Consider the following 13,836-nt stretch of genomic DNA (forward strand, 5'->3'; position numbering starts at 1 on the left):
AAGTTTTTTTTCTATGTCTGTGAGTCTATTTCTGTTTTGTAAATAAGTTCATCTGTATCACTTTTTTAGATTCCACATAGAAGTGATATCATATGATATTTGTCTTTCTGTCTGACTTACTTCATTTAGTATGATAATCTCTAGGTCCATCCATGTAGCTGCAAATGGCATTATTTCATTCTTTTTTATGGCTAATATTCCATTGTGTGTGTGCATCACATCCTCTTTATCTAGTCATCTGTTGATGGACATTTAGGTTGCTTCCATGTCTTGGCTATTGTAAATAGTACTGCTGTGAACACTGTGGTGCATATACCCTTTCAAACCATGGTTTTCTCCTGATACATGCCCAGGAGTGGGATCGCTGGATTATATGGTAACTCTATTTTTAGTTTAGTTTTTTTTTTTTTTGGCTGCGTTGGGTCTTCATTGCTGTGTGCAGCCTTTCTCTAGTTGCAGTATGCAGGCCTCTCATTGTGGTGGCTTCTCTTGTGGAGCATGGAATCTAGGAGCGCAGGCTTCAGTAGTTGTGGCATGTGGGCTCAGTAGTTGTGGCTCACGGGCTCTAGAGTGCAGGCTCAGTAGTTGTGGTGCATGGGCTTAGTTGCTCCACGGCATGTGGGATCTTCCTGGACCAGGGATTGAACCCGTGCCCCCTGCATTGACAGGCGGATTCTTAACCACTGCGCCACCAGGGAAGTCCCTATTTTTTAGTTTTTTTAAAGAACCTCTTTACCGTTTTCCATAGTGGCTGCACCAGTTTACATTCCCACCAACAGTGTAGTAGGGTTTCCCTTTTCCACATACTCTCCACCATTTATTTTTGGAGACTTGTAAAAAATTTTATTTATTTATTTATTTTTGGCTGCGTTGGGTCTTCATTGCTGCGCACAGGCTGCTCTTCATTGCGGTGCGTGGTCTTCTCGTTGCAGTGGCTTCTCTTGTTGCAGGGCACAGGCTCTAGGTGTGTGGGCTTCAGTAGTTCTGGCTCGCAGGTTCAGTAGTTGTGGCTCGTGGGCTCTAGAGCACAGGCTCAGTAGTTGTGGTGCACGGGCTTAGTTGCTCTGTGGCATGTGGGATCTTCCTGGACCAAGGCTCGAACCCGTGTCCCCTGCATTGGCAGGCGGAGTCTTAACCATTGCGCCACCAGGGAAGTCCCTATTTGTAGACTTTTTGATGATAGCCATTTTGACCATTGTCAGGTGATACCTCGTAGTTTTGATTTGCATTTCTCTAATAATTAGCAATGTTGAGCATCTTATGTGCTTGTTAGCCATCTGTATGTCTTCTTTGGAGAAATGTCCCTTTAGGTCTCCTGCCCATTTTGTGATTGGGTTGTTTGTTCCTTTGTCCATTTTTAAAATTGTGTTGTCTTTTTGTTTTGAGTTATAGGAGTTCTTTGTGTAATTAAATCTTTATTGGACACTTGGTTTTAAAATATTTTCTCCGATAGATTGCCCTTTTCACTGTCTCAATAATGTACTTCAATCTGTAAAGTTTCAAATTTCAGTGAAGTCCAATTTGTCTGTTTTTCTTTTGTGCTAGTGCTCTTGGTAGCATATCTAAGAATCTATTCTCAAATCCAAGGTTATGAAGATTTATTTCTGTTTTCTTCTGAGAGTTGTATGGTTTTAGCTCTTATATTTAGGTTGTTGATTCATTTTGAGCCAATTCTGTATATGGTGGTGGGAGGTAAGGGTCCAACTTCTTTGCATGGAGAAATTCAGTTGTCCCAGCCCCATTTGCTGAGATGTCTTTGTGAATCCAGAGTGTAGTACAGAGCTTCTCATATAGTAGATGAGAAGTAAAATATTGCCTGCCATATCAGTAAACAAAGGATGTTGTAGCTATCAGCAATTGCAGCCACCCCTGATAGTGAGCCCGGAGGAAACTCAGGAAGGAAACAAAGAATACCTGTCATCTAGCAGTCATCAGACTGCAGCCACCCCAAAGGGTGCAGCTTGAAGAAACTCAGGATGTGAAAACACAGGATACTGGCCCCAGATAGCTGAGGTGCATATCAAAAGAATGATTTTAGTGACCCCAGACTCTTGCATCTTCCCATACATAGAAAAGTGCTAAATTCCTTAACCTGAGATATCTAGTTTTCTTTTATTAACAGTAATCTTTTGTTCTGACTACCTGCCTTTGTTGCAAAACTCCTATATATCCTAGCTCCCCGCCTCACCTCCTTGGAGCAGTTTTCTCAGGATTACTTGAGATGCTGCCTCCCGGACTTGAAGTCCTAAGAATGTCCACTGAATAAAACATAACTCAAAACTTTTAGGTTGTACATATATTTTTTTTAGTTGACATAATCAGTAAATGCTGCAGAAAGCATTATCTTCATATATGTGCTTTCTAAAAAAGGAAGTCTTATGGTATGTGAAAGGTTTTCATTTGAAATATGAAAATAGTTCGATGAATCAAATGACAGTTTGAAATTTTGCATTTGGAACTCTTTAGATTAATAATGGGAAACTGTGTGCTACTTTCTAGATCAACTCTTTCTTAGTTTGGACAAGTTCTTGTGCTTGAAAGAACTGTCTGTGAATCTGGATGATAAACGAGATGTTTTTTCAGTCATTCCTGAAGAATTCCTAAATCTCCACCATATGGAAAAATTATTGATCCAAATTTTAGCTGAATACGGTCCTTCCAAACTAGGTAAGTGTGGCACTTTGATTTACTTGTTTTTGTATCACTTGGAAAACCTACTTGGCCAATAATTTATTTAAGTTAAAGCTTCTGTGGATCTGAGGGTGTAGCCTGTATCCAAGGTAAATTGTTGGACTAGCACTTGTTGTCATTAAAAAATGACAGCTATTTGTAATTATTGAGCTGTTACTACATGGTAGGAATTGTTCTAAGCACTTTATAAATCTTAACTCATTTAACCTTCATACCCATTCTACAAGGTAAATACTATTCTATTCTAATTTTTACAGTTGGGGAAATGGAGTTATAGAGGTTAAGTATTGATAATTTGCTCAAGGTCACCCAGATAAGGAAATAGTAAATTTGCAATTAAACACAGGAATTCTGACTTTTAAGTCTGAGCTCTTAACCAGTGGAATGTACTGCCTCTCCAAAAATAGTTTGTAGAGTTCTTTTATTTTGTTTTTGTTTAAGTTGCTCTTACATTGCAACTTAGAAATTTGCCAGATAAGAAGGAAGGAAATCTGATGATTGGTAGTAATCAGAAGCCTTTCCCTGTTTCTCATCAGCCTTTATAAATATATTTCATCAACCATTCTCATGGTTGATGAACAACCTGTACAGCTATCTTTCTTAAATATATCATTTAGCAAAATGACTTAGGTATCATCAATTCCTTAGTTTAGTAAAGACTAAAGACTAAAAAAAGGTAAATCTCTACTTAACTGACATGCAGAGCTGCGTGCAAAAAAAATTGTAGCTGAAGCTGGAAGTAGTAGTTTTCTTATATTGTTCAGCAATTTTTTCAAATTTAAGTTTTGCTTCAGAGTTGTCACTGCCTTTATGTTTCTTTGCATAGTGTTTCTATAGTGTAAACATCATGTGCAAACTTAGAGACATTAGGATGTTAAAGCTGAAGGTTTTAGCTGAGTCAATGCCATTACTATATAGAGGAGAAAACTGATTCCCCAGAGAGGGTCAGTAACGACGGTTCACGTAGCTCATCAGTTAGTCACAGACCCTGAACCTAAGCCCAATTCATTACATCATGATGCTTTATTTTAATTCACTATTGTTGAAACAAGTTAATAAATTAAATGACTAATTCTGATAGAAATTTCCAATCTCTGATGCCTTAAATTTGATATTTTACAGTCAAATTAATTCAGAATTCTCCAAACCTTCGTGTTTTCCATCTGCAATGTAATTTCTTTTCGGATCTTGAGTCTCTCATGACTGTACTTGCTTCCTGCAAGAAACTTGAAGAAATTAAGCTTACTGGACCATTTTTTAAAGCCGCCCCATTTGGTAAGAGCTAAAATTGTAAAATTTTGGTTTAAGATGCTTCTGTGGACAGTCATTTTTTAACAGCCAGATTTTAAAAATGCAATTGATGTCAAAGAACAAAACTATTGCAATAAATATCTGATCTTAAATGAATTTTCAAGTAAGGTATATTTGTTTCTAGATGTTTAAACATTTCTAGTTATGAGAATTGTTTCCTGAGCAAAGATTTGTGTTATCTACTTGTCATACTAATTAATTCAATCTGAATTATTATATTAATTTCTATCACTTTTAAAATACTCTTTAAACAATCTGAATTATTATATTCTGAATTATTATATTAATTTCTATCACTTTTAAAATACTCTTTAAACACATTATTTTTTGGTGTAAGAAATGTAGCTGACATAACTAAATTTTTCTTTTCCCTTTTATAGTCATTGTTTTACCAAATTTTACTTCTCTGAAGATATTAAATCTTGAGCACCAATATATTCCTGATAAGGAAACAGCTGAAAAATTTGGTATGTTTATAAAACAGTGCCTAAAGCTTGCTCTTTATTCTTTCCCCCATAAAATCCTCCTATTTTGCATTAGCTATAACAAATTACAACATGTATTAGCTGCCCTTGCTCATTAGGAGGGACAGTGCTGCTCAGCTTTTACCCTCCAAATGCCTTGATCTCACTTGATGTCTTTCAAAGAAATGTTCTCAGAGTGACTCATTTCTTTGAATACAGATTTGTTTGTTACAGCACTATGCAATTTCTTATTTATTTATTTATTTGTCTGCACTGGGTCTTAGTTATGGCATGCGGGATCTTCGTTGCCACGTGCGGGATTGGATCTTTTAGTTGCAGCATGCGGGATCTTTAGTTGCGGCAGTGGGATCCAGTTCCCTGACCAGGGATCGAACCTGGGTGCCCTGCATTGGGAGCACAGAGTCTTAGCCACTGGGTCACCAGAGAAGTCCCAGCACCATGCAATTTCATTGCCAGGTATCCATTCCAGACAAGTTAAATACCTGTTGTTTCAAAGGTTTCTAGAATATAGGTGAAACTACCTTTTAAGGTTATGAAAACTCAGTATATGAAAACCTAGATTTAACAAAATGATAACTATAGAGATTACTTTTTCAACTTATTTTTTTATGATTACAAAAGCAATGTATGCTCTGGAAAAAAATTCTAACAGGTCTTAAAAGATAAACTGAAGCATATTAAAAATTAAGAATTTATTTCAACAAAAATTGGGACTTCGCTGGTGGCGCAGTGCTTAAGAATCTGCCTGCCAATTCAGGGGACACAGGTTCGAGCCCTGGTCCGGGAAGATCCCACATGCCGCGGAGCAACTAAGCCCGTGCACCACAACTACTGAGCCTGTGCTCTAGAGCCCGCGAGCCACAACTACTGAAGCCCGTGCTACAAGAGCCCATGCTCTGCAACAAGCGAAGCCATGCTAAGGAGGGATCAAAGTGAAAAGTTAAGTTATGAGAGTGGTGGATTGTGAGGATTTAGTTCTAGGAGGAAGAGGCAGAACTCACTAAGGATGATACCAGGACAGAAAGGAAGGGGGCTGAAGGCATTGAGGAGCTAGGAAGAGTTTCCTGGAGCCAGTAGAAGCTTCAGTCTAAATAAAAGAGGAAATGGATGGGAATTCCCTGGTGGTCCAGTGGTTAGGACTCCACTCTTTCACAGCCGCAGGCCCAGGTTCAATCCCAGGTTGGGGAACTGCAAGCTGTGTGGTGCAGCCAACAAAAAAGGAAATGGAGATGTGATAGGCCTTTTGGACTTCAGTACAGGAGAGACTGGTTGGGGAAGGGTGGAGGAATGGTTGTCTAGAGGTAGCAATGAAGGTCAAGGTGTAGGCTGACCCCTTTCTTGGAGAGAAAGAGGAATAGCCTCTATGCTACATGGGGACTCGTAGAATGTGCATGATTTTGAGACTTTCAATTACAATTGTTTGGGAACACAGTACAGAGAATAGCTTTTTAATATCTTCTGATAGCCTACACTTTAGGTTCTCTAAATAACCTGGAAGAATTGATCCTTCCTACTGGGGATGGGATTCATCAAGTGGCCAAACTGATCATCCAGCAATGTCAGCATCTTCAATGTCTCCGCATTCTCTCATTTTTCCAGACTTTGGATGATGACAGCGTGGTGGAAATTGGTGAGATACCCTCAGATAAACTCTTTCAGCTCACATGAAAGCCAGTGGTATTACTCAAGCTTTCTGCTGCAAAATGTCTACAAAAACATTCGTCCCCCTAAAAATGTTCAACCCACTTCCTCATTTTTGCTATCATATTGTTCCCTCTAATGTTCTATGGATTTTGGTTCATTCTGGTCAGATTTAGAAGTAAAAGATAGCCTCCCACTTGAGACTACACAAGCCCTCAAGTCCATTCTTAACACCTAGTGTCTCAGACACCTGGCCACATACCCACCATGTACTCCTTTTTATAGTACTTTTTTTAAAATAGAAAATTAATACACGTAAAGAGAAGTACAAAATCGTTAAGTGTACAGCTCAATGAGTTTTCAAGTGAACATACTTAAATCTTGTTACTCATACTTGTGTAACAATTACTCATTAGGTTACAATATAGAATATTACATCCCAGAAGCCGCCTTTGTGTCCCTTCTGACACTGCATTCCCCTCCTTCCCAAAGGTGACCACCATACTGCTTTCTTTCACCATAGTTTTACCTGTTTTAAAAATATATGTCATGGGATCCTCCACAGTATGTACTATTGTGCCTGCCTCTTCGGGCTCAACATACTTGTGATACTGATTCATACTGATACGTGTGACTATAGAGTTCACTGATTTTCATTGCTGTATATTGTCCCATGTATGACTATACATACGCCAATTTATTTATCCATTCAACTGGATATGAGTTGGCTACTATGAATAATGCTGCTATGAACATTTTGTACGTGACTGTTGATGCATATATGGAGGTATTTCTAGGGCGGACTTTGCGTCATTTGGTAAATATTCTGTTTTCCATAGTTGTACCAACTTACATTCCTACCAGCAGTTGTTTCACATTCTGGCTACTGCTTGGTATTGTCAGACCTTTAAACTTTAGCCATTCTGATGAATCTGTTGCGATACCTCATTGTGGGTTTTCTATTGGTATACGTTTGTGTTATCATTGGTGCAGTTTGGGCAAGTTACATTTTTCTAAGGATTTAAAAACTTTTCTAAAATTGCTCATAATATTTATAATTTTAAAAATATCTGTATGACCTATGGTGATTGATAGTCCCCTTTTCATTCCTGATATATTCAATACTTTTTTTTTTTTTACCTGGTTGGTTTTTCAATTGTATTAAATTTTTTTTTCTCTACACGTTTTTCATTTATTCTGCTTTTACCTCTATTATCCCCTGCTACTTTCTTTGGATATAATTTGCTTTTCTTGTCCTACTTTCTTTCTTTCTTTTTTTTTTTTTGATATCCTAATTTTCTGAGATGGATAGTTAGAGCACTAACTTTGGCTTTAGCTCCCTCTCACAAGTTTTAGTGTCATATTTTTATTCTCATTCAGTTCAAAATATTTTCTAACTTCAGTTGTCATTTTTTTGCCACACCAGTTATTTAGAGATGTATCCCTTTTACTTTTTCCTTTTTTTCCCCCTTTTACTTTTAATCTTTCTATGTCCTTATATTTAAAGTGTGTCTGTTGTAAAAATATAGTTTTTTGTTTTTTGTTTTTTTTGTGGTATGCGGGCCTCTCACTGTTGTGGCTTCTCCTGCTGCGGAGCACAGGCTCCGGACGCGCAGGCCCAGCGGCCACGGCTCACGGGCCCAGGCACTCCACGGCATGTGGGAATCTTCCTGGACCAGGGCACGAACCCGTGTCCCCTGCATTGGCAGGCGGACTCTCAATCACTGCGCCACCAGGGAAGCCCCAGTTTGGTTTTTTTAAATGTAATTTATTAATCTTTAATACTCCAATTAGAAGTAAATCTATCTAATATACTTATTGTTAAATTTATCTTTATTAAAATTGGGCATTTTCTACTTTAAGTGATGGTGGTAGAAGAGGTTGGTTCAAATAACCTAGTCTACCAGTATTGAAATAGAAGTCCTTATTATTCTGTTTTCATAAATATTTTGCTTTTATATTTATAGCCAAGGTAGCAATCAATGGAGGTTTCCAGAAACTCAAGAATCTTAATCTTTCAATCAACCACAAGATTACAGAGGAAGGATACAGAAACTTCTTTCAAACACTGGACAACATGCCCAACTTGCAAGAGTTAACAATTTCCAGGCATTTCAAAGAATGTATCAAAGCTCAGGCCATAACAGTCAAGTCTTTGAGTCAATGTGTGTTACGACTGCCAAGACTCACTAGACTTAACATGTTAAGTTGGCTCCTGGATGCAGAAGACATCACACTGCTTAATGCCGTGATAGAAAGGCATCCTCTATCTAAACACTTCACTCTTCACTGGAAATGGGTACTGCCATTCTCTCCAATCATTCAGAAATAGAAGATTTAGCTAAAAACTGCTAAATCAAGAAAATTTTTGTCAACAATTTAAAAAACCTAATTATCCAAAAACTTATTAAATACTGCATACAAAAGAATAAAATGCATGGCATGTAATAAAAAAACCAAACACCTGCTTACCCATTACTGAGCTTAAGAAACAGTTTATGACCAGTAACTTTGATGTCCCTAATGATCCTCCCCAACCGAAGATCAGACCTTTAATCAAGTTTACGCATCTAACTCTTCATTACCCAGGGTCAGCATCAGGCTTTCAGGCTAACTATGGTAAACAGTAACAAAGCCACAGAGAAGGGGGTAGGGAGAGGTGTACCAATCTATCTTAAAGCCACAATATGAAAGGAGTATTCAAGTTATTAGAAAATGGCTAACTTAAGGACTGAATCACTTTCACACATAGGTGAAACAAGAGATATTCCTTAATCCTTGTAGGGTCTGTTTTGTACATTTAATTAACTTTGGTATAGTAAGGTTTACTTATACCTTCCCTTTACCAACTGTGTTGGATATGAAGAAATAGGATTTAGGGAAAATGCTTGTATTCTAGAGGCTTTTGATTCAATGCTTATTGTAACAGCAAAAAAGTGTAGAATAGAATTTAGCATTATTGGAAATTAGCTAAATCTGTGTTTTCAAGAATCTTGAGTATCAGTGTTTTTTTAGATAACCACATGTTTAAGAGTCCAACATATGCATTTATAATGGCCTTAAAATTTTCTTATGAATCCACTTTGCTCAGGGAGAACATAATTTGTCAGTGACTTCATAATGTTCAAGGTATTACATTTGATGTGACTGTCTACATCTGTGCCTGTGTCCAAAATTTCATTCCTACCAGTTAATCAACGGAGTTTCCTGAATGGTTAGAAGGCCAATCCAAATTCATAATGCTAGTATAAGTTGGAAAACAACCATTCTTTTACCTTAATTTTCATTTTTACCATGAAACACAGGGACGGTATATATGGTATGATTCCATTTGTTTAAAAACTATACTCTCATGTTTCTAGATGCATTAAGAATTTCTGGAAGAATACACAAGGAAATGTTAACAGTGGTAACTATTTTAAGTGGGTAGAAAGGGGACAGGAAGGTATTATTTTTTACTTTCGTCCTTTTTGTACTGCTTTCTGTTTTACAAGTAGCTGTTTTTATTTTTATATTTAAAATAAAGCATAAAACTGGTTTAGCATTACAACATTAATAGTTGCTCTGGAGGGTGAGATTACTAGAAGGTAATCTAGGAGATGGATTATCTTCTTGTCTGATTTTGTATCTAATGCTTTTCTAATCAGAAAGGTTTTACGTTTTGTATCAGAGTCCAATCAGGAGATAGAAACCACACAGTAATTTGGGGAAAGTTTACTATAAAGAGTTAGTCACTGTAACAGGAAACTGGAGTAATGAGGATTGATTATGAAACTGAGAACTCTAAGCAGGTACAGGAAAGAGCTTATGGCTCTTCATGCTAGGCTGAGAGACAGCACCCAAAGAAAGTACCCCAGGGCTGAGATCTAGACTTTGACAGAGAAGGCACAGCCATGGACAACAGAGAGGTTGGCTTAATTAAAGAGGTGCAGCCCAAGAAGGTATAAGCTTGGAGCACTTTGCTTAGAAAGTGTTTTGGGGGTGCCAGGGAAAGCCATCCACGTGGGGCTGCTGAGTGCTGCTGGCCACTGCTGAAGGCAGGCACTGCACAAGGCTGCAGAAACCATGTGCTGCAGGTGTCTGCTACAGAGGCACACTGGACACAAGAAAAGTAGTCCCTTGCCCCTCCTGTGTCTCACCAGCGCCCTCTACTGACGAAGCTTTACACTGTACCTGCTGACAAGGGAGGGGTAGTTACAGGGTCCAGATTCATTACTGCAGAGTAGGCAGTGAAGGCTGGATTTGGATATGAAGGCAATAACGTCATAAGTGGTACAAGTATTACATTTCATAGTTCAAACCTCAAGGAAAATGAATCTAGTTAAATTTAAGATTGACTTAAATCTTAAATTTAAGATTGAGAGCATATATGTACATGCATGTTCATACATAGAAAACTTCTTAACTAAGAAACTGTAAATGATGATAGATTCCAGGGAGGGGAGCAGGATAGCTAGTGGACATGGTAGGGAGGTTTACTTTATCCTGCATATAATCATCTGAATTCTGTACCGTATACATGTACTATTAAAAATACTTAAAAAAATAACAGAACTCCATGCAAATTATTTGTCCAGAGCTTCTGCCAAGGGCTTCTAGTATAAAGCAGGGGGCAGTGGGAATTCCCTGGTGGTCCAGAGTTTAGGTCTCTGCACTTTCACTGCTGAGGGCCTGGGTTCAATCCCTGGTCTGGGAACTAAGATCCCATAAGCCATGTGGCATGCCCCTCCCCCCAAAAAAAGCAGGGGGCAGCAAAGTATGACCACAGCCTATAAGCTAAGCATGTTTTTTTTTACATTTTTAGAGGCCCACAAAGCTGAACTAATTTACCCTGGCCCTTTACAGAGAATGGATTATTTCTGGATCATAAGGTCACTATGCCCTTTATTCCAGTATACATCAATTTCCACAGGACTCCTAGGTCATCCCTCATTGCCCTGACACTCATCCTTATGTTTCAAAACTTCTCCCTTTCTGATCACATATCCCAACCTTCTCCAACTCCCTAAATCCTTCCCCTGTGCTCACATGAGTAACATCTCCCATATCCTTTACCTCTTTTCTAAACATTCTCTTCACCTTCTTGTTCTAATCCCATATTTTTTAAACCCTTTTTTCACCATGACCCACAGTAAGAAATCTTACATTAAAAAATTTACACATACACATATATACAACCAAGATTCACAAAAAATTCTAAAGTTATGTCAAATATAATTTCACTAATACCCAAATATAACAAAAATTCAGAAATACAAAGATTCTTGAAAGAGTTGTTTACATGTGCTGTCTTCATCTGTTCTTTTCCATTCTCTACCACCTCCTCCATTGCACCAAAACAGCCCTTATGAGGGTCACTGCTAAATTCAACAAATACTTCTTTGTCCTCATCCTATGTGACTTGCTAGCAGCATCTGACCTATTGGTAGCTCTGATATGGCCCATCACTCCTCGAAACACTTTCTCCATTTGGCTTCCAGGGCATCACTCTGGGTTTCCTCCTAATTGAGAGCTCCATCTCAGTCTCTTTTACTGCTTCTCGCATCAGATCTCTAAACATTGGGAGTACCCCAGAGTTCTCCTCTGACATCTCTATTTATATGCACTTCCTCGGCTATCTCATCCTGATGAACGGCTTTAAATTCTAGGTCTATGCTAACTTCTAAAATTTCATCTTTATCCCAGGTCTCTCCTTTGAACACTTTACTCATATCCAACTCCTCAGACTACACAGGTCCAAACCCAACTCCTCCTTCCTTTCTACACAAGTACTCTTTATGCAGACTTCTCCATCTCATTACTTTATATAAGCATATTTATTTTTGGCTGTGTTGGGTCTTCATTGCAGTGTGTGGGCTTCTCATTGTGGTGGCCTCTCTTGTTGCGGAGCACAGGCTCTAGGCATGCAGGCTTAGTAGTTGTGGCTCACGGGCTTAGTGGCTCCATGGCATGTGGGATCTTCCCGGACCAGGGCTCGAACCTGTGTCCCCTGCATTGGCAGGTGGATTCTTAACTACTGCGCCACCAGGGAAGTCCCCATCTCATTACTTTATTCTCCCACTTGCTCAGGCCAAAAACCTTGGGGGTCATTCTTGACTCCTTTCTTTCATACTCCACATGGAACCTACTGGCAAATCCTGAGCTCCACTTGGAAAACACACTCAGATCCAAGCCCTACTCGGCCTGCTCTCTCTCCCTTGAAACTTATGGTTTATTGTCAACAAAGCAGTCAGAAGCCTCTTTTTTGTTTAAATTATTATTTTGGGGGGCCATGCTGCTCAGCATGTGGGATCTTAGTTCCCCGACTAGGGATCAAACCCGTGCTCCCTGCAGTGGAAGCCCAGAGTCCTAACCACTGGACCCCCAGGGAGTTCCCCCCAGAAGCCTCTTTTTATGCATCCGATCATGCAACACCTTTGGTTCAAAACGTTCCAATGGATTCCCAAGAAACGCTGAAGACCTTGCAATGGCCTACATATGACCTTAATCTCTCCTCCTTGCTCATTTCCACTCCAGCCAAGCTGGTTTCTTTGCTGTTCCCTGAACATGCTAAACACACTCTTGTCTTAGGACCTTTGCACCTGTCATTTTCTTTGCTTGGGAGGTTCTTCACTTATGTGAATGGCTCTCATTTTCTGCAGATCTCTGCTCAAATGTCACCTCAATTAGGAGTTCCCTGTTCTTTTTTTAAAAAGCATCCCTGCTTCCAATCCCACTCTGCCAGCTCCCTTTCCTGTTTCCCTTTTCTCTGCGACATGAATCACTACATGCCACCTTATAAATTTCACTTGTTTACTAGCTAGTTCCCACCACTCTAGGCAGGAACTTTCATCTGTTTTGTTCCCAAGCACCTAGAACAGTGCCTAACACAAAGGTGAATAAATATTTGCTGAAATGAATGACTTTCCTGAACCTACAACTACTCTCCAACTGTATTAGGTAAAATATTAAGGGAGGTAACATCCAAAAACCTTACAAAGCAAATAAGCTACCTTCATAACTAAATTTAACCTGGCATATTTTAGGCAATTAATATAAAATATTAGCTAATTGTCATGAAAAATGATAAAACTCTACTTACCTGTACAAAAAAGCTTAATCCATAGAACATTCCATTCTGCGAAGCTTACTTACCAGGCACTTGAATATTCACTTATTTACTCAAAAAATACTGGGCAGCTACTAATATGCTAGGCACATGCAGTTTACCCAAGCAAAACCTCTGAAAGAAATAACACTTACATATTAGCATCTTCTCCCACAGCTAAATGGACTAGGGAGAATCTCAGGCATGTGAACACCAATCCTTTAGACTAAACTAAAACAGTACTATGTTCTACCTCTCCAGAGAATCTGAACCGAGAGACACAGATATAGTCAAATGGATGGTAGATGGAACTGCAAGGTAATGATGAAGAGAGAATGGCCTGGGCAATCCTGTTAGGCAGTGTGCATGAGGAGGGTGAGGAGGAGGCTAGAAGAGAGGCAGACAGATAAGAAAAGGTGCAGGAGGAGAATGACAATATGACATCCAAGCAACAGAACACAGCCTTGGTTCCTGACTGGCCAGGTCCAGTCCTCTGACATTCAGCTTCAGCTAGGCTTTGTTCCCTAACCTTGGATCACCAGCAACATTGTTTTACAATTGGTTGTATCTTTACAATATTACCCTTTACCCGAATAAGCCTGAGTAGTTTTCTCTACATCT

At 39.0% G+C, this 13,836-nt stretch overlaps 1 protein-coding gene across 6 annotated transcripts in view; it reads left to right on the forward strand.

The window, feature by feature from the left end:
- LOC307185133 (general transcription factor IIH subunit 2) overlaps positions 1-10,689 on the forward strand; it is a 66,735-nt gene extending 56,046 nt beyond the window's left edge. For all 6 annotated transcript variants that reach the window (XM_079918942.1, XM_079918945.1, XM_079918947.1 and 3 more), the window contains 5 exons: positions 2,500-2,667; positions 3,814-3,966; positions 4,383-4,469; positions 5,953-6,117; positions 8,096-10,689. In XM_079918942.1, the coding sequence (XP_079775068.1) occupies positions 2,500-2,667; positions 3,814-3,966; positions 4,383-4,469; positions 5,953-6,117; positions 8,096-8,460 (938 nt within the window). In that variant the 3' untranslated portion in view covers positions 8,461-10,689. The remainder of the gene's footprint in view (positions 1-2,499; positions 2,668-3,813; positions 3,967-4,382; positions 4,470-5,952; positions 6,118-8,095) is intronic.
- Positions 10,690-13,836: the final 3,147 nt, after the last annotated feature.

Source organism: Stenella coeruleoalba (genome assembly GCF_951394435.1).
Source record: "Stenella coeruleoalba genome assembly, chromosome: 3".
Taxonomy (NCBI): domain Eukaryota; kingdom Metazoa; phylum Chordata; class Mammalia; order Artiodactyla; family Delphinidae; genus Stenella; species Stenella coeruleoalba.